A 24,846-nucleotide genomic window follows, 5' to 3' on the forward strand; every position below is an offset into this window, starting at 1 on the left:
GGCCAGAGAAGCAGAAAGTGGCTAAAAAAGCAGAGCTGGCTTTTTGGCAGTTTCATGATGCTAGGGAAGAGTTCAGAGCCTGCCAAGGAGGAATGGCCCTAAGAAATACCAGGCTCTCAGCTTGGACCTTTGGGGACCACAGGTAGATTGGACTTTACAAGGACTGTGTAATGACTTTAGTGTTAGCTGAGCCCTGGAGTGGCTTGAGGTGGCCTTCCCCTCTGCTGCCCACCCTGGAGGGAGACACCATCCTGATCCTCAACCATTCTGTCACACACAGTGCCTGACACTCTGTCAAGTTACTAGGCACACTGAGAAACAGGATGGGGGGAGTGGGGGGGAAGAGTGACAGACCCACAGGAAGTAAGATATTGGAGTTAGCAGACGTGGACTTTAAAATAACTAACATATTGAAATAGGTAAGATGGAGAGTTTCACAGAGAATTAGAATTCATAAAAGATTAAATGAAAATTCAAAGTGCAATAACTGAAATTTAAAATTCAGTAGGTGGATTTAAAAGTAGACGAGAGACAGCTGAAGAAAGGACTAGTGAACTGCAAGATAGATCAATAGAAAATATCTCTGCAAACCCCACCGTGACCAGCTCGCACTATCCTGTGAGCTTCCTTGTCCTGGGCCCTCTGAGCCCTTCCGTAGACCCGTTGGGCAGTGGCGGGGGGGCCTGCTGAGGAGACTCTTTGTGCTTGGGAGAGACTGAGGGGGCTTGGGAATTTGGGGATCGCTCTCCATTGCAGCCTTGTTGGAAACATTACCAGCACATTGGGAGTCTAGTCATTGGACCTCCATGACTCTAGTGAAATCTTTAAGGGTCTTAGGCAAAAGGGACATGAGCTTGTTTGTGCTCATGGGCTCAGGCTAAAGGTATGCTAATCTCTCCAACATACACCTTAGAAAATGCCTTTGGTGGGACGGGGAACCAAGGAAGGCTTGTCTGTGATTTGCAAGGGGTGTGCACATTGCTACTCAGGCTCGTGGACCATGGAACCCGAGTGCTCCCTGTTCCACTGACATGATGGGCACTGGTGTAGCTGGGGGTGAGGGAGCAGGGTCGGGGGCTGTGCTGAGCTTGACCTTGAAACTGTTGTGGATTGTAGCAGTTCACACGCATGTTCTGAGAAATTTTCCATCCTGGGTTAATGATTTCCTTATAATGAACAGAAATAAATTCAAGGGGGATGGTGAGCTAAGGTGGGGTCATGGGCCAAGGCCAGTGGCTGAGCTGAGAGATGACTGCTGACCTGCACAGGCGGTCTAACGTGGATTAGAGCAATGTCACAGCAAAGACATCAGCCTTTTATCTCAAGTAAAAGATGGAAGCCCCTTTGTCCTCTAAAATGCTCTGTCTTGGGGTCAGCAAACACCCCTTTTGAGGGGAGAGGAGGAATCCAGGTCAAATCTGGGTGAGGGAGGACACAACAGCCACTGGCTCCTGGGAGCTTCTGGTCAGCTCAGGACAAGTGCCCAGAAGCCACTTGGACGCCCTGCGGTGTCTCCTGTGCTTCAGGAGAGGAAGCCATGCTGGGTTCTCTCTGGAGGGTCCATGAGGAAGGGATGTTCTCTCACATGGGAGGTTGCGGGGCAGGAGGTGAGGAACAGGTGAGCACAGAGCCTTCTACCTTCCAGGCATTGTTTTAGGCCTGGTCAGTTGCATGGATGAGATAGACAAGGTCCCTGCTCCTGTGCAGATTGTCTTCTAGTCCAGAGGCCGCCTTCAACTGGTGTAAGCAAGTAAGAGCAAACACTAAAACAAGGAAAACAAGTGATAAGGGTCATGGAAAAGATGACATTGGGACCACGCTGGTGGCAGGGTTGGGTTGGGAAGAGGGCAACCTCCCTGAAGAGGTGATGGTGAGCTGAACTGGAATGACAGGGTGGGTAGCTCTGCGTGCAAAGCGGCGCCCTGAGCTGGCATCGCACAAGTCCTGGTAGGCCCCGGCTTTCCTCATAAGGACAATGAGAAACCGATGACAGATTTTTAAAAAAAATTATTTATTTATTTGTTTGGCTGCATTGGGTCTTAGCTGCGGCACACAGGAACTTCGTTGCGGCATGTGGGGTCTTTAGTTGCGGCATGTGGGATCTAGCTCCCTGACCAGGGATTGAACCCAGGCCCCTTGCATTGGGAGCATGGAGTCTTAGCCACTGGACCACCAGGGAAGTCCCCCGATGACAGATTTTAAGCAGGAGAAAAAGGTGATCTGATTGCACATTTGCAAGATGTGCTGCGTGCTGTGTGGATACTTGGATTGTGGGGAGAGTTTCTGGGAGCAGGGAGACCAATGGGTGGATTTGCTTGTGTTCAGCGAAGGACAGGTATCACAGCTGCAGAACCAGAGGGGACTGTAGACTCAGGATGCATTTGGGGTGGGGCTGAGGGAAAGCAGGGACCCAAATGAGCCTCAGGTATCTGAGCATCTGGGTGGAGGCAGGGCCATAGTGGGAGGGGGGCATACCCACTGTGTATGTCAGATCTAGAGGTTCCCAAACTCGCAGTTCAGAGCACCTCTAGTTAAGGTTCAGTAATTATTTTAAGGGACTCATAGGCCAAAAGAAGTACCTAATAGTTCCATTTTTAAATACATAAGTCCAAACAAGTTAAGTATTGACATCCTAGCAACTTACAGTAGATATTTGGAAAATAACGTAAACTTAAAATTTTTTTCACTTAATTTTTAAGTAACTGTAATTATGGGTGGAACGTGTGCCTGTCGGCTCTTCTTGAATCTTGGAATCAGATTGGACACTGCCACCCTTGTTGCTTTTTCCACATTGATTCTTACACAGTAATTGCTTTTTCAATAACTGCCAGAAACCTAGCTTTGCAGACATGAAATAGAGGAAAGGAGTGTAGCAAGATATGATGTTGAAACCATGAAGTGTTCAGAGGTGTTTATTAGTATCACCGTTTTCCTCAAAAGTAAAAGGCATCCTGCTGTGCCTGCACGTTCACTGTGGGCTGGGGGTTCTTCAGTGCATTGTTTAGAAACTGCAGCTCTGTGCCCTTTCCTTTTCCCTCTGGGTCTGTGGACGTCCTCTCTCCTGGGCCACATGTTGGTGTGCAAGTCACCCCCCACCCCCACCAATTCTTTGGGATGGCTCACTGGGTCTTGTGGCACTCACTGTTGCCCTCACAGCCCAACAGCCTGCACATGGCAAATGTCCCTTTGAAGCTATTGTGTTCCCAGCTTCGGTGCTTAAGAGGATTTTTTTCTTTATCCTTTGATTTTATTTATTTACTTTTTATAAATTTATTTATTTATTTATGGCTGAGTTGGGTCTTTGTTGCTGTGCACGGGCTTTCTCTAGTTGCAGCTAGCAGGGGCTACTCTGTTGCGGTGTGTGGACTTCTCGTTGCGGTGGCTTCTCTTGTTGCGGAGCATGGGCTCTAGGCGGGCGGGCTTCAGTAGTTGTGGCTCACAGGCTCTAGAGCACAGGCTCAGTAGTTGTGGCGCACGGGCTTAGTTGCTCTGCGGCACGTGGAATCTTCCTGAACCAGGGCTCAAACCCGTGTCCCCTGCATTGGCAGGCGGATTCTTAACCACTGCGCCACCAGGGAAGCCCTATCCTTTGATTTAAAACGCCTCAGAACTCAAGACCTGACTCCAACTTAATTACTTCAGTGTGATGCGTCATTTCCCCTTCCTGTATCTGAACAGGTTTAGTTTAACTAAAGAGGGTGGCAGACTCTCAGGGTTGATGTAAAAATAGCTCACCCTGATCAGAGAAAGCGGTCTGCTGTCTGCACCCATTTCCCTGCTGATGTGACATTGAAAAATGCCAGCAGCACTGGGCTTCCTCCCTTCCCTGGCACCCATTCTGTCTCTGCTGTGGAGCTGGGCACAGGAGGAGTGTACCCCTGACCCTGCCATTGGTGTTGGGTTTGGCCCTGTCACTTGCTAAGACCAAAAGAATGTGGGCAGAAGTAGCAACATGCAAATTTTGAGCCTAGGCTTCTGGAGGCATCATGTATTTCTGTTCACCTCTCTGGAAGTTTCCACCTTCCACCATGTTAGAAGAGCATACCCTGGCTAGCTGAAGCCCCTTCAGCTTAGTGCCTCCCCCCACAGAGGGAGGCCCAGGGAGCAGAGCCCTCCCAGCTAACCTACAGACCTGTGAGCATGAGAAAAAAAATGCATACTGCCATACGTATTGAATTCTGGGGTCGCTTGTTACACAGCAACAGCTGACTGATACAAATGGAGAAGACGTCCATGAGGGAAAGTTAAAAGGGTGATGGAAATATAACAGCTGAGAAGGTTACTGGTCTTAGGGATAAGATGAATTTTTAAGATGTGAAATGATTCTTCTGTAGAATAATGTTATGTCTGTTGATCCTTAAGACAAACCTAAGAGGAAAGCAGTGACAGTTTTATCCCCATTTTATAGATGAAGACATTGAGGTTCAAAGTGGTTGAAGGTGCGGTGGGTGAGCCTGGTCTAGGCCCCAAATCCCTGACTCCTGGGCCAGGCTCTTCCCAGCTGTGCTGCCTGCCTCTCTTGTGGGCCCGACTTCGAGCAACCAATATGGCAGCAGAGCTTGGCACTTCGTGCAAGTGAGGCCACCGTTGGGACCTTTCTTCTGACAGGTTGGGGAGGGAGGGCACCTCCCAGAGAAGGGGCAGCATTTGGTTGAGAGGGGGACAGGGGTGCCAACAGACAGGTGCCTGTGTCCCACATGCTGAAAACTGGGGGGTCTGGGTGTCTTCTGTGTGAGCCATGGCTTTGCCGCCTACTGGTTTGCTCTCATGCTCCCCTCAAAAGGTCTGGCAACTGTGTGTCCAGGAAAGATACCTATGGAAGAAAAGTGTCAAGGCACCTATACTGAATACATTGATGGTCTTGCCTGGTGGTTGGGGTCTGGATTTTGACACACTTGAAGCCTCGGGTATTTTAAACAGGAGAGTCAGCAATCAAACCTTTGCAAAAGGCTGCAGTGGGGCTTCTGGCAGCTTGAGGGCCAGGCCACGTGGCCCCACGTTGTAGATGCCTTATCAGAGTACACACGAGCTGACTGGCATTCCTACTGACTGCTGGAGCTGTCCGTCAGCATGTTCTCATTACTTCAGGGGGTTCTGGTCTTGTTGAAGTTGGTTTACTTTCTGAGTTGCTTTTAATCCCTCTGTGTCCTACTTCATGACCAGCTGACCACATCCATGGCACTTTGATTTTGACCTTGGCTCCTGCTGACTGCTCCCCTCGGGCCCCTCCTGCTCCCTGACCCCCAGTCCCCTGTAGCCCTACACTCCCCTTAATACTGCAAGACCCTTCCTTTCCAGAGAGGGACCCAGCCTTCCCAGTTGCAGGGCTGTCCTTGGAGACCACAACCCCCAACCCCAAAATGGGGCAGAGCCCCCATGGATGGGGTGATGGGCTGAATAATACCCCCCAAAATATATCCATGTCTTAATCCCTGCAAACTATGAATTTCACACGGCAAAAAAGGATCTCAAGATGGGGAGACAGTCCTGGATTATCTGGGAGGACCCTAAACTCAATAACCTGTATCTTTGAGGGGGGAGAATCGACACAGAAGAGAAGGCAATGTAATGATGGAGGCAGAGACTGAAGTGATGCAGCCATAAGCCAAGGAACACCAGGAGCCTCCAGAAGCTGAAGAGGCAGGAAGGGTCTCCCCCAGTTCCTCCAGAGTGTGTGCAGCCCTGCCACACCTTGTTTCAGCTCAGTGAAATGGATTTTGGACTCTGGGCTCTAAGATTATTAGAGAATAAGTTTCTGTAATTTTAAGCCACCAAGTTTGTGCTGACTTGTTACAGCAGCCACAGGTAATGAATACAAATGGGAAAGCCAAGGATTCCAAATGAAATGACTGGACCCAAGGCCTGGCACAGACCCTCAGCTGCTGCCTGACAGTGTCCTTAAGAGCCGGCCACTCCTGTCACCTGCGCGTGAAATGCACAGGCTCTCCACAAGAAGGCTTCCTGCTGCCTTGCTGGCAAGTGAGGTGGACCCTGCGGCCCCTGTCCCTCCTTGGTGCCCGGTGCCCACAGCCCTGCAGCCCCTGATGCTGCATCTCATGTGCGCCCTGTTGAGAGCCCCGACTCCTGGCCAGGGTGCTTGCAGCCCTCACAACTGAAGGATTAGGAAGCAGGGGTTGGAGTTGGTGAGAGATGGGGTCCTGGGAGAGCAGCCACCATGGGCTCCATTTGCAACATGGAATGTCTGGCTTTGGCTGCTGGCTCCAAGGTCACCTCAAGTCCTGCAGCCAGGAGTAGCCAGTGCATCTGCTCCCCACCCCTGGGAGAGCAACTTGGGCAAAGGACACAGAGCCTTTGGGTTTTTTTTTTTTTTTTTTTTTTGACTTTTTAAAACCAAGTGCAAGTATCAGGTGCTCTTTACAGCAGCAAGGACCTGTACCTCTTGAAATAAACACATGCCAGCTACCCACCTGCTGGGAAAGCCACACAGGCAGCGCTATTGTTCTTTGTCCTCCAGGTGATACCCTGGGAAAGGTCACAGCTGCCTAAACCTTTAAAACCCCAGGTGGGACGAACATTTCCTGTTGTGAGGATTTGGAGCTGCAGCAGCTCACAGTTGTGTTTCTTAACACTTTGTGGATTTTTTGTTAAAGCCGCGAAAGGAGAAAATTGGTACCGAAGAATATCAATTCTTGATTCTTGGCAGAATTCCTGTTGTCTTTGTGAAAGTCAAGTTTCAGGTGAGTGTGCCTGGTGCCCCAAGGGCTGTGTGACCCGTGGCCTGTGGAAAGTGGGTACCAGGCCCAGAAGCCCCGTGGAGTCCCTCTTGGTGACCGTGGCCACCCTGGGAAGAGCCCTGGCCAATCCCGGAGGGGAGGGCGGCTGGAGCGGGGAGGGCGGTGAGCTGGTGCCCCACCCACAGAGGCAGGGGCTTCCTAGGCTGGCGACCCTCACAGGGGCTCATCTGCTGACAGGTGAGGAGTGAGAAGATCCAGTGCCTGTTACTTGGCGCTTGGTGTCTGGCTCTGCACGCTGGTGAGAGGGCTCAGAGGCTCACCCTGGCCTGCTCGGCATAGCCCACAAAAGACAGGGTTTACTCAGCCTTGGGCTCTACCAGCTCTGCCCAGCTGGACTCAGGGAGGCCAGGGTGCTGAGTCTGCCACCCTCAGGCCCACATGTGAACATTTCTCCTGCTTCAGAATGAGGGGTGCCAGGCTGATGGGGGTGCTGTTCGCCCTGGCTGGCCTGCTGCAGCAGGCCCCGTCCCTGAGAATAGCAGCCTTCAACATCCGGACTTTTGGGGAGACCAAGATGTCCAATGCTACCCTCTCCAACTACATTGTGCAGGTAAATCCAGGCTGGCCTGTCCCCAGGGGACTCAGGGTGGGGTAAGGGGAGGGCCCTCTAACAGGCCCTGGGAACCCTGGGCCAGTGGTCAGTCCTGAGGGTGATCGGCAGTGGTGGTGATCGGGGGAGGGGATTGAAAGCCTCTGGTCTCAGCCCACCTGTCAAGGGGACAGGTCCTTGTCACTGCTGTGCCGTGCACGGCTGGAGGTGGTGGGACGTCTGGCACGTCCCAGGCAAGTCCCAGGCCAAGCCGTGACACGAAGGTGTCTGGGAGGAGCAGGTCGGCCCTGTGACTCACAGCAGGCAGGCTCGGATGCCTCAGTCTCCACCCAGCCTGCCCTGCTTAGCAGTACTGTGGCCTTGTCCCCAGATCCTGAGTCGCTATGATATCGCCCTCGTCCAGGAGGTCAGAGACAACCACCTGACGGCCGTAGGGAGGCTGCTGGACAAACTCAACCAGTGGGTGACAGTGGGGTCCCAGGAGGCGTGGATGGGAGAGGGTATGCCACTTCAGCAAGGCCCCAGAGATAGGGACGTGGGCAGGAGCCCTGCTATAGATGTATAGGTGGCAGGAGGGTCCCCGGGGACTCCCCCCCTCCCCCCCGACTCCCACCGACCGGGACATTTGTTTCCTCAATCCAGGGATGACCCAAACACCTATCACTATGTGGTCAGTGAGCCGCTGGGACGCAACAGCTATAAGGAGCGCTACCTGTTCCTGTTCAGGTAGATTGGGTCACCTCCTCAGAGGGTGCCGACTGGAGGCTGGGGTGTGCTCTAGAGAGCCTGTGAGCCCCTCCCCTCCGGGTGTGGGGGCGAGAACTGGGGCCACAGAGCAGGGCCCTGAGCTGGCCTCACAGCCTGTGCAGAGGCAGGGGAACATGGCAGGAGCTCCAGGCCAGTGGGTCTGTGCGGTGCTAAGGCCGGGCCCCCTGCCCACCTGGACATGGCAGAAAGTGACTTTACCAAGACAAGGTGGTGCCCTGGCCCAAGGCTAACTGCCCTCTGGCCCGGCCTTCTGCAGACCCGACCAGGTTTCCGTGCTGGACAGCTACCAGTACGATGATGGCTGTGAGCCCTGTGGGAATGACAGCTTCAGCCGAGAGCCAGCTGTGGTCAAGTTCTCCTCCCCCTTCACACGTGAGTGCCCCGCCCAGCCCTTCCCAAGACACCTGGAAAGCTGTCTCGTGCTGCAGCCCACACCCTTTGTGCTTTGGTCTTACATTGGAGTTACTTAGGAAAACGTCCACCCTCAGGGACTGGCTCAGGTGTCCTCCACCCCAGCCCGACTCATGGCTGAGCCCAGCCCACACCAGCTCAGTGTGACTGTTTCCACAGAGATCAAGGAGTTTGCCATTGTTCCCCTGCATGCGGCCCCATCGGATGCGGTGGCTGAGATCGACTCTCTCTATGATGTCTACCTGGATGTCTGGCAGAAGTGGGACTTGGAGGTGAGGCAACCACCCCCCCCAATCCCCAGCATTGGGCTCTGGGGCCCCCATTCTGCCCTGGGCTAACCAGTGTGTGTCTCCTGGTAGAACATCATGTTGATGGGTGATTTCAACGCTGGCTGCAGCTACGTGATCCCCTCGCAATGGTCATCCATCCGCCTGCACAAGAGCCCCCACTTCCAGTGGCTGATTCCTGACACTGCCGACACCACCGTTACATCCACGCACTGTGCCTATGACAGGTGAGCAGGGCCCAGGCCCACACTGAGCCCGCAGGCAGGGATGAGGGAGCCTCCATGACCAGCTTCAGAAATGGTTCCCAAGCCCTGTGACACACACCCTCCTGAGCTTCACTCAGTCCACTTAGGAAATGGAATGAAAGGAGCGGCGTTTCTTAATTTGGGGGTGAAGCACATTTAGGGATAACACTACACTGGCAGGTATGTGGGTTGGTCAGTGGTGTGCAGTTTGGGGCCTAGGTTGCTCAGCTCAGTGTGTTGGGGTGACAGTGAGTGAGGAGCTGGGGGTACATGCTGGGATCCGAGGTGTAAGTTAAGTGCACAGAGCTAGACAGTGGGCTGAAGGGGACCTTCTCTTGTGTCTGATGCTGCAGGATCGTGGTTGCAGGACCTCTGCTCCAAGGTGCTGTGGTTCCCAACTCAGCCGCTCCCTTTGACTTCCAAGCTGCATATGGACTGAGTGACCAGACTGTAAGTAAGTGTCCTGGTCACGTAGCTCTAATAGGGGCGTGGGACACAGGAACATAGGCCTGGACCCACTGCTTTTTTCATTGACTTGAAAGAGCCACTTGTCTGTGGCCCTGGGCGCCTCTTGGTCTCCTTTTCCCAGGCCCAAATCCCGACTGGCCTCAGGAGCATGAGTGCAGAGTACTAGATGTCTGGGCGTCCCTGTGCTCATGGCTGCCTGTCTCCCCACAGGCCCTAGCCATCAGCGACCATTACCCGGTGGAGGTGACACTGAAGAGAGCCTGACGTGAGTGAGGCCTGGCCGGCGACCTCCGCTCTGCAGCCTGTTGCCAAGAACTGAGACGACACAGCCAAAGGCTGGGGATGGAGTTTAGGAAACCAGTGCCTGGTCCTGAGTGCCCCTGCCCCTCCCCACCACCGTGGCAGCTGGAATTAGAGGAAGGGGACGGAAGGTAGACTTTTCCTCACTGTACCCACTTCCATTGTAAGCTTGGAGGTTGTGTCACCAGAGCACCCCACCTTCTCAGTCTGGACAAAAAGTCTAAGAAATACCTTTTAAGTAAATCTCATCTCAAAAGCAGGTGTTCTCATCGTCCCCATTCCCTGCCCCCCCACCATGACTGGTCTCAGGCTGCCTTGTCCCACGGTTCCGTCTGTCCCCTCTCCTGCAGCCCTAACACTGCAGGAGGACCTGGGGCTTTCACAGCTGTCAGTGTCGGTCCAGGGCCTTGATGAGCAGGTGGTTCAGGCGGCTGACCATGGGTCGGGGGTCGTCGACGAGCCCCGCTGTGATCATGGCATTCTCGTAGATCTGAAAGGCAAGGCAGCGCCTCGTTGTTAGTGGGTGGGTGAGCGAGGCCTGGTCCCAACCCAGGGACCTCAAAGAGAGAAGTAAGGAAGAGCACTGTTCTGTTTAAAACAGAGTTTTTTAGAGGAAACCTCAAAGGAAGAGGCAGCCTCCTGAAGCTGACAGCCCCATGCCTCAGTTTACTCTTCGCATTTCTCCAGCAGACTCACCTGATCCACCAGCAGCTGGGCCAGGTCAGGCTCGCTATCTCTCAGCTGACTGAGCTTCTTGATGAGTGTGTGCCTGAACACAGAAACCACCAGAAATTATTAGCTCAGGGCTGGGGGTGCACACAGCCTGACAGCCTCTAACTTTGTGTTCCAGTGACTTTTCTGAAATGTTGGGGTTATCAGGACATGCAAAAAAGGGTAATAGAAAGGTCCAGTATAAAAAACAAAGCACATAAAAAATTTTAAAATGATCAATTATAGATTATATACCCAGAAAACCCAGCAAAAGTTTTGATATTAAATTGATATAAATGAAACACTACTAAGGTAAAGAAAGATGAGTTTAATATATGAGAAGACATATGTTAGTTCTTGGATAAGTGGACCATAAATAGAAGTGAAACTGTCCTTAAATTAATCCACGTTTAATAGGATTCCTTTACATTAAAAGACTCATATCTAAAACATCTAGTATAAAATTTATAAAGAAAAGTAAACATGGAAGAACAGTTAGAGGAGGAAGTCCCAGTTAAAACATAAAGCTCCAGTAATTAAACAGTTCTGGAAAATGAAAAGTAACAGCTCAGTGCAACAAAGTGGACAATGTATAAATGGCCCAATTCATATAGGAATTTCGTTAGTACCTCATAAAGACAGGATAACTGGGCCGCACCCAGGAAACAAGTTGGATTCCTACGTGATTCCTTGGACCAAAATAATTTCCAGAGGGATCAAAGATTAAATGTAAAAATCAAAAGCAAAAAAGTATAATACTAGAAGAAAACAGGGAAGAAGTATTTTATAATCTCAGAAGGGGAAAGCCTTTTTAAACAAAATACAAACCCAGAAGTCAGAAAGAAAAGAATAACTCTGACTACAAAAAAACTGAAATATTTTCTGCACAGGAAAAAATACAATGGGAAACATACATCAAAATTATAAGGTATAATTTTAAGAGAATGTCAAAAATTGATAAGCTTGATAAAACTGAAGGCACTGGGGAAAGGTTCAGAGGACAGCAGGAGTGTCTTTGGTCCCCGTCTGAGACGAGATGATTCCCTCCCCTCACAGCGCTGTTCAGAGTAGCAAACACTTTACAAAGCAAGGTGAGCACACTGCACAGCAAGTGTACCAGAGGAGGCCCCGCACAGCGTCTCTGAAGATACGTGAGGAAACTGGGGATTGGGGGGGGGGGGGTTTCACCGTGAACTCCCTTAGTTCTTTAGAATTCTCAACCATATGAACATATTAACAAATTTTAAAGCAAATTTGTAAAATAAGAGTCTTTTGGCAACAGAAACAAGCACTCTGCACAGCTATCTTACAAAACTGCTTTTGTGTCAGAACTAGTTAAGGCAAGGGGGTGTCCAGTCAGTGTCCATCTCTGTTGGGGACTCACAGCTGGGAACTGTGAGCCCATTACACAGGCCTGCACCCATTATGCCAACCTGCCAACCAGGACAGCTCCTTTGAGAGGCGTCCGACGCTCTTTGTGGCCAGCCATGAGCCAATTCAGATCTTTCACCTAGTAATTTGGCTCAGAAACTAGAAAAGGCACTTCCCCCTACTCGCCAGTAGTTTTAAGTAAATTAATGGTTCTAAAGCAACATGGAAAAATATTTATAGGTGATGAATAATAAAATTAGACATGTACTATATAAAAAAAACAAAACCCACAATAAGACGAAAGTCCAAAAGAAAATATACCAAATAGGGTACAGTGACTGTGGTGGGGGTGAGACTATGGACTTTTCTAGCGTTTTTGGTAACTTGTTTATGTAACTTCATGTAAAAAATTACTGCTGTATACAAAGTCAATTTCCAAAAAAGAAACTGTCTCCATATACAACAGTTAGAAAATGAAATTTCAAAATATCCAATAAAAAAGACACATCAAATAACTATAAAAAATGTACAAGAACTCTAAAGAAAACATAAGTTTCCAAGAGATACTCATCTGAGAAGGCAGCACAGTTAACGGTGTGGGCAACACGGTGTTCGCATGGAATAAGATGAAACTAGAACCCCCCTTAGCCCCCAATCCCAGACAGGCCAGTTAGAGATGGGCTCAACCAACATGAAAGGCCAGAACTATAAAGCTTTTAGAAGGACATGCAGGAGAAGAAACTCATATCTGGAATAGATGCTTTTTGGGGTCTTAAGAAATCTCTAACAAATGTATATACATTTGATTACATTAAAATTAAGAACTTCTCTTCAAAAGACACCTTTAGACAGGTGAAAAGACAGAGTGAGAAAAGATATTTGCAACTGATAAAAGTATATATAAAGAACTACCAATCAATTTTTTTTTAAAAGCCCAACGGAAAAAAGAACAGTAGCCTTCTAACTTGCAGGGACCTGGGTTCCCATGCTCTGCCCTCTGGAAGCAGTGGGCCTTACTCAGCCCAGCTGAGGATAAGGTGCTCTCACGCCTGGGCACACATCCTGGAGAAACACATGCGCAGCACCAGACGGGGGACAAGAATGTTCAGAGCAATGTGTTCCCAACAGCCTCCAAATGGAAACTACCCAAATGTCTATCAAAATAGAATAAATAGTTGTGCTGAGTAGGCTCATACCCTGTGATTCAGCTGTGAACAAGAACAAACTGTAGTCACCCCCACAGATGAATGCATCTGATCACACGCCGAGGGAAGAAAGTAAGGCTTCAAAGGGAACCCTTGCACAGGGGTCCATTCACGTGAAGTTCAGAAACAGGCAGAACTGAGCTTGTGTGTAATGATGCACAAGTAGCCGAAAAACCATAAAGCACAGCAAGGAAGTGACTGACGCAGAAGTCAGGACTATGGTTCTCCCTGGAGAGCGGGACAGAATTCAAGTGGGAGGAAAATAGGACCATCTGGGCGCCGGCAAGTTTCAGTTTTTTTTAAACGTCACGTGGGTATAGTTTAACACAGTTCAATTACACGGGTGTTTATAAACATTTATCAAACTGTCCAAAAGCTTTATGCACTTTCTATGTGTTATAAATAAAAGAACACCCACTCACATACAATTTTAAAAGATTACCTGGCGGGTCAGAAATGAGCATGCCCATGCCCTGGGCATCGAGGGCCCTGGGCCCAAGAGGCCTGGAGCCGGCAGCCTCACCTGGGGTTGATCTCCAGCGTGGGCTGCAGCAGCTGAGCACGCTCCTCCTGGGTCTTGGCCAGCTGCTGCATGCGCAGGAAGTGCCGGGCGGCCCCCATCTCCAGCACCGTGATCATAGCAGGGTGGGTGTCCAGCCGAAGAGTCACCTGCAAGCAAGGCCGGGGGTGACGGGGGCCCTGGCAGGGTCTTGACCAGGTATAAAGCTTCCCCAAATGACAAGACAGGAGAACGCAGGTCTCCAGGGACGTACCCTCAACCAGCAGTGCTCCTCCCTCCCTCCCTCCCTCCCTCCCAATCACCTGCTAACGAGAGAGGGAGCCTGAATCGTACCCTGCTTGGGAACTCCCTCCTCTTCTACACCCCAAAGCTACCAATTTCTAACCCATCAGTTACCATCCAAGGTCCATCTTGCCTGGTGTTATCTGCACTTCTCTGCTTCACAGGGTCCACTGCCAAGTCCTACAGCGACTGTCTTAAGACCCGCCAGGACTGGCCACCCCATTTCCACTGGCCCAGCCTCTCTTCCTCAATCTTGTGTCCATCTTTCCTGCAGACGGTGCTCTCACCCACCCCCTCCCTGTGGCTCCCTCTGGCCTTTATTTCATCAAATACACCTTTTCTCACCAAGCCCCACAGGCTTCAGGCCTCCTGACTTACGCCAGAGACTCTCCTGGGCCTGCTGGGCCCATGGCCGCCCCCTTCCCAGCAGCACAGTAAGGATCCAGCTCCACGACTTCCTGACCTGCGGAAGCGCTCTGCCTGTTTCCTTCATAGGATACGGACAAGAATTCTACCTACCTCCTAGGCCACCTTAAATGAGTCACCGCTGTAAAGCACGGACACGATATGTGTGTTACACAAAGAAACCCCAGCCACACGCCTTGCTCCCTGCCAGGAAGCCCTCGCCTCCCTCAGAGACCCACTGCTACCTCCCGTGGAGCCCCCAGGTCTGCCCTCCTCTGCTCTCGGCCTTCCCTACCCTGCACACCTGCCTGTCCCTTTGGGGCCACTCCTGAACATGTCCCTCAACCAGTGACACCTGTTCCCTGGTGACTGTGTTTTTTCTCCTGCAGCTCAGAGCTGGATCAGTGAGTTCCTAGCTCACTAAAGCCTACCCAGAACCCCCACTGAGGACCCAAGCTGGACTGTACGCCCTTGTGTCCTCAGCCACTGCAGCTCCTCTAGGCCTGGACGAGGATGGCCCTGGGGAGGCCAAGTGGGGACATCTCTTCTCTGCTTCTGCCTGCCCACCAGGCCCTCAGCTGCTCACCTTCCACTTTCTTGGTTCCAACTGCTCTACAAAGTGGAGGCAAAGCCAAGCTTGCCCGCCCCGCCTCAGCAACTCCTCGGGCACATGTGGCTACGTGCTCATGAGCACACACATGCAGGAGCGGCAGCAACTAGAGCCGGCAGGCTGGCCAGCTGTGCAGTCACCAAGGGCCATGGTGGCTGGGTGGTGGCCCGTCTTTGGGAGGCCTCACCTTCACATTGGTGACACGGGACCCTAGTGCGTTTCTCATCCAGGCCATCAGGTCCTCTGTCTCCTTCTCTGACAGACGGTCGCCAGCTACAGGAGAGCAGAAGGGTGAGCTCGGAGGCCGTCTCCACAACTCCCTCCCCACAGGCTCCCATCGGCAGGCTCCCTCCACCCCGCCAGCCACTGGCACGACAGAAGCTACCAAAACACTCTTCATCTAAAATTAAGCAGATAAATTTGGACCCCAGAAAGGATACTTTTGATTGCCTGAGGCCCGTATAATTTTGTTAGGGCTTTAAAATGTCTGATTCTCTTAAGCTTTATCAATCTTAGGAAGGCAAGCTGAAAAGAAAACCCCATATAGACCCACTGTTGCAGAACGGAAGAGGCCATGTAGCAAACAGTGCCAGCTCCCCGGGCCTGCCTGGCCTCACCTGCACCCCAGGCCACCATCCACACCTGTGCCCAGAGAGAAGGGAAGCAAGCCAACCTGGGGAGCTGTCCTCAAACTTCTCCTCCTTGTAGTGGTCGACAACGATGTCCGTTTCCACAGACATCAGCTTCTTCTTGTCAAACTCACGAAGGTGGAGCAAGGTCAGCTCATCAAACTGCTCGTAGCAGAAGAGAACCTGTGAGGACCCAAAATGGCTTCCATCAGGCCCGGGGAACCCTCTGCCCGTGACAGGAGAGGGACACGGAGCAGGAGCAGGGGCTGGGGCTGCGGGCTGGGCCCAGCATCTGAGGGCCATGCAGGGGGTGCTGGGGTTCCTGGGCCTTGTGGACGCAGTGGTTTACAGATGGCTCTCAGGGATGCTCTGGCTATATCTTAGAAGCAGTGATGCTATTTATAGAGAAATCCCTGTGTCACCTCCTAGAAAGACCCAAACTAGAAGGCAGGCTTGGGCCCGGCTCTGTGACCCTGGATGCTGACTCTCACTGCTCGGCTCTCCCGAATCGTGGGCATATTCAGCCATTTCTCAGTAAGCATGGGGACCCTCCTTCAGCGCTCAGACCCCCTCGCCCTCTGACCTGGCCCCAAGGGAAGGACAAGTGCAGGGAGGCCCGGTCGGGGCCAAGCCTGCCCCTCGGCTCACCCACCTCTGTGTTTTTCCACTTCATGGCCTCATAGTAGGGCGAGTGCTCCGCCAGGTGCCGGTTGGGGGCGCACAGGTAGTAGATGCTGCGGGTGCCGGCCTGCATGCGGCTGGCGTAGTCTGGGAGGCTGGTCAGCTGCCCAGCAGGCAGTGCTGACGACTCGTACCGCAGCAGTTTTGCGATATCCTCCTGTAGACGGACAGAGGCCAGGTCACTGCTCATTCCAGGTCCTGGCTCTGAAAGCCTCCTGACAGCGGGGCACAGACTTTGGGAGCCTTCAGCTAAGGGAGGAAAGGCTCTGGCTGGCCTCACACCCTCCTGGTGACCGTGTCCTGCAGCCAAAGAGGGCTCCTTTGGGAGCCTGGCCCAGGGACGGCGCCCTGGGCTGGCTCGGGCCCTGGGGAGCTCTGGGGGACTCCAGTGCTGTCCATTGGGCCCCATGTCAGAAGTTCAGGGGACCTCGGAGAGCACGTTCCACCACAGGTGGCCCAGGGCCTTGCTGAGAAGGCCTGTCCAGGTGAGCTGCACAAATGGTCCCAGGAGTGGCTAGGCCCTGTCCATGGCAGAGCCCACTCTGGACCCAGCATCCTCCCTCTATCTTGAGTCACAGACCCTGTCTCTCGCCAAGCAGCGGACACAGGTGCGAAATCCACACTTCCCAGCCCTCCTCACAGCCAGGGGACGAGTCCTGGCCCAGGGGGTACAAGCCAAAGTGGGGTGTGTGACTTGGAGAACAGGCCCTGAAAGGCGGGGCTTGTCCATCTGGTTCTGTCGGCTGAGATGTGTGTGTGACTGCTGGTGGCATCTTGACTCCATGAGGGAGTCGCCTGTAAGGACAGAAGCAGCAACAGGCTGGGGCCCAGCTCCCTGATGCACCAGCCTGGACGTGACCTGACAGTAAACTGCCTCGTCTATGCCACCGACTCATCTCCAACAACCCACGGTGCCCAGAGGGGAGGTCCAGATGAGAGAGTGATGTGGTGGGGATGAAAGGGGGATGAACAGGCAAAACCACGGATCTGGGAGCCCACCCAGCGAGCCAGGCTCTAGGTTCATAGGCTAAGCTCATGCTCTTGTGCATGTTACTGATCCTCATTAACAAACTGAGTCATGGGCTTCCCTGGTGGCGCAGTGGTTAAGAATCCGCCTGCCAATGCAGGGGACACGGGTTCGAGCCCTGGTCTGGGAAGATCCCACATGCCGCGGAGCAACTAAGCCCGTGCACCACAACTACTGAGCCTGCTCTCTCGAGCCTGCGTGCCACAACTACTGAAGCCCATGTGCCTAGAGCCCGTGCTCTGCAACAAGAGAAGCCACCACAACGAGAAGCCCGTGCACCACAACGAAGAGTAGCTCCCACTTGCCACAACTAGAGAAAAGCCCGCATGCAGCAATGAAGACCCAACTCAGCCAAAAATTTAATTAATTAATTAATTAATTAACAACAACAAAAAAAAACCTGAGTCGGTCAGTGTTTAGAAAGCACTTAGAAAAGCCTCTGGCACCACCTGTGTTCCGCTACCTACAAACACAGAGAGGAATGAGTGGAGTCTGAGCAGGCAGCACTTGGAGCTGCTGGAGTCCTCATGCCAACAACCGGGGTTAGGAGGGCCCGGGGTGATGAGGGCCTGGGGGGAGCAGGCTGGTAGCCGCAGTGCCCAGCCCCCATCCCACCCTCCCTCACGGCCTGCAGAACGAACCCTGGGACCCCAGAGGGTTGCTCACCCTCCTTCCCTGCTGCTGTTCTGGAGCAAAAGACGAAACCCTGGTGCTAGGAGTGACTAATGGGGACAGGTGTCTTTGGGGATGATGGAAATGTTCCAGAACCAGGTGGTGGTGGACATACAACCTGTGAAGGTACTAAATGAACTGTTCCCTTTAAGAGAGTGAATTTTATTGTATGGGAACTGTATCACAACTTAAAAATGGCCAATAGGGCTTCCCTGGTGGCGCAGTGGTTGAGACTCTGCCTGCCAATGTAGGGGACACGGGTTCGAGCCCTGGTCTGGGAGGATCCCACATGCCGCGGAGCGGCTGGGCCCGTGAGCCACAGTTGCTGAGCCTGCGCGTCTGGAGCCTGTGCTCCGCAACAAGAGAGGCCGCGATGGTGAGAGGCCCGCGCACCGCAATGAAGAGTGGCCCCCGCTTGCCGCGACTGGAGGAAGCCCTCGCATGGAAACAGAGACCCAGCACAGCCATGAATAAATAAATAAATAAATAAAATTTAAAAAAAAAAAAAAAAAAGGTTAATACTTTAAAAAAAAGAAAAAAAGGCCAATAAATGTTTATGGAACAATCTCATCATTTTTAAGTAATTGCACAATTAACTGACTCCTGGCCCCAGTGGCACAGTGTTGATGGATTTCTACCGATCACATGATGAACTGCCCTGACTACACACACCTCACCTGCCCTCCCCACCCCGTGAACCAGGCACCTCTCCTGTCCTGACTTCTGTGACCTCCCCAAGCCCCCCAGGCCCTTGGGGGAAGAGACACTAAATGCCCGCTCCCCTCCACTGAGGGCACTGGAGGAGCTGGGCACGTGCTCAAGTGCATGCCGGGCCTGCTGGGACCACCCACGGAGTCCAGAGGCCAAAAGCTGCACTTCCTGACCCCTGGGAGCGGTGACTGGGGTGCCTGGCTATGCCATTATCACGTCCTGGGAAGCTCAGGTTTCTGATCTCCAGCAGCTTCCTCCACAGCCCAAGGCAGCCCAGAGAAAGGCCCAGAAACCCAGACTCTACCTTGACCTCCTGCTCAGCCGTGGTCACGATGCCCTCCCTCATGAACAAGCTGTAATCTTCAAAAAACTTGGCATATTTCTCAGCATCTTTTTTACTCTGGTCAATGAAGAATTTTATTAGCCTCTGCTGTAGAACGCCCTGGAGTTTCCTATGAACAGAAAAGCATTTATCACAAATATCACAAAAGAGCAACTTTCATGAAATACAAACAGCCAGAAGGATATGAAAAAATGTTCAATCCCACTAATAATCAGAGAAGTGAAGACAACATACCAGAAAGTTACCCTTGGCCAACACCAGTTAAGGAGACACGCGCCCCCTAGAGTCAGGGATGCTAGCTGACACACACACACCCCCCAACCTTGTGGAGAGTGACAAACTATGGTTCTGAGATTACACCTTCATGAGTCACCAAGATTTATGGACCAGAAATTTCACTGTAGCACATAAAATAGAAAACAATTATGGGACTTTGCTGGTGGTGCAGCGGTTAAGAATCCGCCTGCCAATGCAGGGGACACAGGTCCGAGCCCTGGTCCGGGAAGATCCCACATGCCGTGGAGCAACTAAGCCCGTGCGCCACAACTACAGAGCCTACGCTCTAGAGCCCGCAAGCCACAACTACTGAGCCCACATGCCACAACTACTGAAGCCCCCGTGCCCAGAGCCCGGGCTCTGAAACAAGAGAAGCCACCGCAATGAGAAGCCCACGCACCGCAACTAAGAGTAGCCCCACTCGCCACAACTAGAAAAAGCCCGCGCACAGCCAAAAATATATAAATAAATAAATAAGCTCTGAAGCAAGTTTAATTACAGAAAAGAAAAAAGAAAACAATTATGAACAAGCTCAGTGTTCAACAGCAGGGAACAGGTTGAAATGAATGATGGAAAGATACACGGCCATTAAAGATCAACATCCTCTAATGATATGATCCTTAATAACATGAGAAAGTGCCTGGGTTGAAAGAAAAACCAGAAAAATCCCAATATGGATAAATTACAGGGTACATATATAAGTATGCAAAGACTATACATACTACTTGCTGTGCATTATATTTTTCATAATTAGGATCAATGCTGTATAAACAATGCGTACACTTTAACTTGGGTTTATACTGGATATACTATATGTGCACTACAATTTTACAAAATTGGGATCTTGTGTATCAGGGTGTTTACAAGAGCACTACATAATGGCATAAAATCGTGAGCAACACTATTAGTGGTATTAGGGAGTATTTTTTTTTTATTTCCTTAATATTCTGCCTTTCCTTTAAAAAGGTGAAATTACCATTTGTTTCCTTAATAATCCAGGGTAGGGGAACAATAATGTTTAACATTCATTTAAGCTTATCCTCTTCCACTTCCATCCTGAATAACTCAGTCCTTCAGCCAAAGGGCAGCACCTGCATCTGTGGTGGGGCAGCCACAGCAGCTAGGATGAAACGAAGAGGGTGTCCATGCAGGGTGAGGGTTGGAGGAGCCTGGTGTGGAGTGTCAGAGCCCAAGGACCTCAGAAGAGGACATCCAGACTGGGGACAGCGAGCGGCTGGCAGAACGGCTGGCAGACACCCCCTTAGCCCACCGTGTGGCATCAGGGCCCAAGCAGGTGAAGGAGCAGGGAGCTGGCGGGGCAGGGGGGCAGCAGCGATGGCAGATGGGTAACATGGAGGGGACTGGTCGGAGGTAAACACATTAGGGAAAATCAGAGGCAGATTCCTCACTGTCAAGGGAAGCAGAGGCCAAGACCACGGCAGTGCTGGTTGGTATTGGGTGAACTCAATACAGAAGCGCTCAAAGCACAATGGGAATAGGTCAAAGGGCAAAGGAGTCAGCCTGAGTAGGTTCCTGCTGAATCAGGGACAGTTTGGGCATCAAAATAAACAGTGACAGTAACAGATTATAGCCCTTGAATAAAACAGGAAATCAAGTCATGCAAATCAGTTATACAGATATTAAGAAAAGCACATGCATATTGTAAGAAATGAACACATAGCTGTCAAATACCACCCCATTACATAACATCATTACTAATTACAGAGGGAAAAAGAGTAACTTCACATGAGCAGGCTGGCAGACACCCCCTTAATCAAGTGTCAACATGAACATCACCAGTAAAGGGACAACTCAAAGTCGTGCCCCACCTGACAGGATGCATCACTCTGTGCTACTCCCGCACCTAAGCATGAGGGAGCATCACACAATCTGTGCAGAGGGCCATTCTACAGAATCACTGGCCTGAAATCTTCAGAAGCATCCAGGTCTTGAAAGTCGGGGAAAGACTGTGGAATTCGGCCAACCTCCAGGAGACTGGAGAAACATGACAACTAAAGGCTTGTGTGACTCTGGACTGGACCCTCCTACTCTAGAGGACGTGACGGGCACAAGTGTGCAACGTGGATTGGTCTGAGGATGAGACGTGGCAGCTGCACCACGTCAACTCCAACTGACGGCTGTGCTGGCTGGGAGGAGACTCTCCTCGTTCTCTGGAAACACACCCTGAGATACCTGGGGACGATGGGCATAGAGTGGACAACTTACTCTCCCAGGGTTCAGGGGAAAAATGTACTTTGCATCAAGTTTCTACTTTTTCTTTAAGTTTCTTTAAAAAATTTCATTTAAGTCTGACTCTGCTGGTCAATATGAGTGCTCAGACTGACAACCTAGCCCTGGAAAACCACCAGCAGTGACCAAGTGGCCGGACACACCCCCGCCTGCAGCCTCGCATCCTGCCAGCGTCTGGGGTCAGCCCAGTCCCAGCTGCTGGGGGCAGAGCACACGCCTGAGGTCAGAAAACATGGGTTCAAATACAGGTTCACTCACTGGCAGGTGTGACCTCCCTGTAACTCAGTTTCCACAACTATGACATGGAGACCTAGTGGCTCCCACCTGCAAGGATGACACAGGCTGCACAGGAAGAGCTCGGTACAGTCTGGGTGAGAATAAATGCTCAGTAAATAGCAGCTGCTGCTATGATCAGGATGGGGGAGCAGAAATTCGGCCACCCCAGCTCACGAGGATTCCAAGAGCAATGTCTCCAAAAGAGAGTTCGGTGCCCAGCCCTTGTCTCCTTCACACCATTAGTGACCTTCCTGGACCGAGGTCAGACGTTCTCCTGGCTCTGGGGCCGTCCTTTGCCTCGTCCACTCAGAGACAGCCCTTCATGGAACTTCCCCTGCCGCGGCTGCCCCGGGATTGAGTGACAGGGATTGGCCAAGGGAGGGAACATCTCCTGGAACTGGCCACAATTCTCCTCAATGTCAGTCTCCAAACCCCTCTTATAAAAGCGTGAAGTAAAACACGGAGCAAAGCACACGTGACCTGTCCATATTCTCCAGGCCCACAGCTCCCTTGGGCACCTTCAGGTCCACCCTCTGCTCTCGGCAGCTTCAAGCCCACCTGGGCCTTCGTGGCAAAGGCGAACCCGGTGAGGTGCCCACTGTGTCCTGCGGCTCCTCACCTGATCAGCGCGCTCTCCTGGAGGAGCTCCCGGCTGAGGTTCAGGGGGACGTCCTCGCTGTCCACCACACCTGCGAGACACAGGCCGAGTGTGGGTAAGAAGGGAGGACGCTCGGGGGCGCCTCCTCCCAAGTCCCTTGTCTTCCTAGAATTCAGGCAGAGCCCAGGTCACAACCATGGGGTCGGAAGGAAAGCAAGCAAGGCCGGCGAGCCTTTGCCGGGACAGTTTCTATGATTTCAGCATCAGCTGGACCCTTTTTCAAAACTACCTCCTGGGTTTTCTGTTCAAAATCATAACATATCATGGATAAATCAACCAAGACTAGTGTTTGGAGACAGGAAGCTCCCTGGGAGGCGCCACGCTGTGAGGACTCGGCTCACCAGCCAGCAGCTGTGGTGACCCACCCTGACCCCGCACTCATCAAAGATGAGCCCTTTCCGATGGTGTTGGCATCTGGAGCAGGCAGCTGCTCCTGGGCCTCAGCCCACACGGCTGGGCACAGACACTGGCACCGAACCTCGAATGAAGCGCAGCCACGTGGGCAGGATGTTGGTGGCCTTGGTCTGGATGAGGACCTTGCGGCTGTACAGCGAGACACTGGAGCCCAGCTCCCGGCTCATGTCAAACATGGTTGGTTTCTGGAGGCAAGGAAAGGGCAGCGTCAGGTGGCAAGAGCAGAAATCCATGGCAGCCCTGCCAGGAGGCAGAGCCTGCAAGGTCACGGGGAACCCCTTCCTAAGCCTACCTGGGCTGGGAGATTTGAGGCAGATGTGCGGTGTCCTGCCTGTGTCTGTCTGTTCAAAAGCCCAGAGGGGCCCGGGGAGGCCCCTCCCACCATGGCTCCTGGTGGGGTGGGGGGCCCTCTCTGGGCAGCTGCCGCCCTCCCCATAAAAACAATGACTTACATGTCCCTGCAAACAGAGCCAAGCCTGCTAGGGGTCAGGGGTCAGCAAACTAGAGCCCACAGGCCAAATCACCTGTTTGTATAGCTTAGAATGGCTTTTCCATTTTTAAGTGGTTGAGGAAAAAGGCAAAAAAGGACATTTCATGATATGTGAAAAATACATGAAATCCAAATTCCCACATCTACACTTTTCGGAACCCAGCCACACGCGCCCATCTCAGTGTGGCCCGTGAGCCTCCGCCACAGGGGCAGAGTCCTTGGTGGCGCGAGGCTGCAAAGCCCAAAGCGGCCGCTGTCTGCCAACCCTGCTCTAAACCAGCGCCTCCCAAGCTGCCGTTTGCACACACATCATGTTGGGATCTTGTTAAGGTGGGAACTGACTTGGGGGGTCCTGGGCGGGGGCCCAAGGCTCTGCACTCCTAATGGGCCCAGGGGAGGCTGGGGCTGCTGGTCTGCAGAGCACACTCAGCGGGAGAGTAGAACAGCTCTTTCCAAGATGGGTAACAGGCTCTAGTCAGTTAAAGCCAGGAAAGCTGGGTTCAACCCAAGCAGGTTTCCCCGCTGCAGGATTTGGTGGGGCCTTCACAGTGCTGCCCTGAGCCATGCGGAAGTAGGGAGAGCGCACTGCATGGAGACAGGACGCCCGCACCCGTCCACAAAGCCCAAGCCTGCCAGGCCAAACATCTCTGTTCAGCACCCCTCACTTCAACTTCTGTTCACCTGTCTAGACGTACAGGATTTTCTTTCATCCTGATGCTGCTAAGGCAATTTTTGTGATGTCTGTGCTGAGCTGTCACCATTCAGGGGAAGTGCTGCTGGTGTGTAAACCCAGGGAGCAGCGGACAGGCCCCTGGCAGCCCGCACGGCAGGCCTGCGCCCGGCTCACCGTTTCCGGCACGTAGAAGAGGCTGCGGATGTTGAGCGGTGCGTCCGTCTTGTAGTGCAGGGTGTAGCGGGGCTTGTCATGGGCCTGAGCGATGTAGCGGTAGAATTCCTCGTGCTGACCCTCGCCCACATCCTTGGGGTCCATCATCCAGATGGCCTGGAAATGGAATGAACAGGGACGTTGTTTCAGACGCATCCTCCCAACAACACGTGGAGCTGACCTGGTGGAGCTCGCGGGGCCCGGGTGCTGGCAAAGGAGCCCTCAGCATGACTGAGGGTCGGCCTCCCGGGCCCTCTGTCTCCAGCCCCACCCTCTCCAGCGCTGGACAGAGACACACAAAAGGCTCTGGGAACAAGCGCCCTGTCCCCAGCACAGTGTCAGGAAGAGCAAAGCAGGAGGCAGGGTCTGGACGAGCCTGCACGACTTGTGACACTAGCCACCAGCAGGTGAGCGGCTTGAGAAACACGGTTGAGCCACGCGCTGGACAGTTACTGAGCCGTGAAAAGGAACAGAGCACTGATACACCCTACAACCAGCATAAGCCCTGAAAACACAGTAAGAAGCTGGACACAAAAGGCCACACAGTGGTCGACTCCATTTTTATGAAACGCCCAGAATAAGCCAATCCAGAAAATGGACTGGTTGCCAGGGGCCAGGGCGGGGAGTGGGAGTGACTGCTGATGG

The 24,846-nt window shown here is 52.4% G+C and overlaps 2 protein-coding genes across 7 annotated transcripts in view; one reads left to right on the forward strand and one right to left on the reverse strand.

Moving 5' to 3' along the window:
* Window positions 1-10,040, forward strand: part of DNASE1 (deoxyribonuclease 1) — a 28,720-nt gene extending 18,680 nt beyond the window's left edge. For 3 of the 6 annotated variants that reach the window (XM_068525252.1, XM_068525253.1, XM_068525254.1), the window contains 9 exons: window positions 6,612-6,698; window positions 7,158-7,305; window positions 7,676-7,764; window positions 7,948-8,031; window positions 8,330-8,445; window positions 8,644-8,756; window positions 8,844-8,998; window positions 9,370-9,470; window positions 9,695-10,040. In XM_068525252.1, the coding sequence (XP_068381353.1) occupies window positions 7,159-7,305; window positions 7,676-7,764; window positions 7,948-8,031; window positions 8,330-8,445; window positions 8,644-8,756; window positions 8,844-8,998; window positions 9,370-9,470; window positions 9,695-9,753 (864 nt within the window). In that variant the 5' untranslated portion in view covers window positions 6,612-6,698; window position 7,158 and the 3' untranslated portion in view covers window positions 9,754-10,040. Of the gene's footprint in view, window positions 1-1,854; window positions 6,524-6,611; window positions 6,699-7,157; window positions 7,306-7,675; window positions 7,765-7,947; window positions 8,032-8,329; window positions 8,446-8,643; window positions 8,757-8,843; window positions 8,999-9,369; window positions 9,471-9,694 lie in introns of those variants that run through there. The other 3 variants (XM_068525255.1, XM_068525256.1, XM_068525257.1) reach the window with 3 other exon arrangements.
* TRAP1 (TNF receptor associated protein 1) overlaps window positions 10,004-24,846 on the reverse strand; it is a 54,836-nt gene continuing 39,993 nt past the window's right edge. Inside the window, exons 9-18 of the mRNA XM_068525251.1 lie at window positions 24,163-24,318; window positions 22,890-23,010; window positions 22,373-22,442; window positions 18,913-19,060; window positions 16,170-16,355; window positions 15,562-15,700; window positions 15,076-15,161; window positions 13,595-13,740; window positions 10,481-10,553; window positions 10,004-10,274 (exon numbers count right to left, since the gene is read on the reverse strand). Coding sequence (XP_068381352.1) covers window positions 10,173-10,274; window positions 10,481-10,553; window positions 13,595-13,740; window positions 15,076-15,161; window positions 15,562-15,700; window positions 16,170-16,355; window positions 18,913-19,060; window positions 22,373-22,442; window positions 22,890-23,010; window positions 24,163-24,318 — 1,227 coding nt within the window. The 3' untranslated portion in view covers window positions 10,004-10,172. The remainder of the gene's footprint in view (window positions 10,275-10,480; window positions 10,554-13,594; window positions 13,741-15,075; window positions 15,162-15,561; window positions 15,701-16,169; window positions 16,356-18,912; window positions 19,061-22,372; window positions 22,443-22,889; window positions 23,011-24,162; window positions 24,319-24,846) is intronic.

Source organism: Eschrichtius robustus, chromosome 16 (assembly GCF_028021215.1).
Source record: "Eschrichtius robustus isolate mEscRob2 chromosome 16, mEscRob2.pri, whole genome shotgun sequence".
Taxonomy (NCBI): domain Eukaryota; kingdom Metazoa; phylum Chordata; class Mammalia; order Artiodactyla; family Eschrichtiidae; genus Eschrichtius; species Eschrichtius robustus.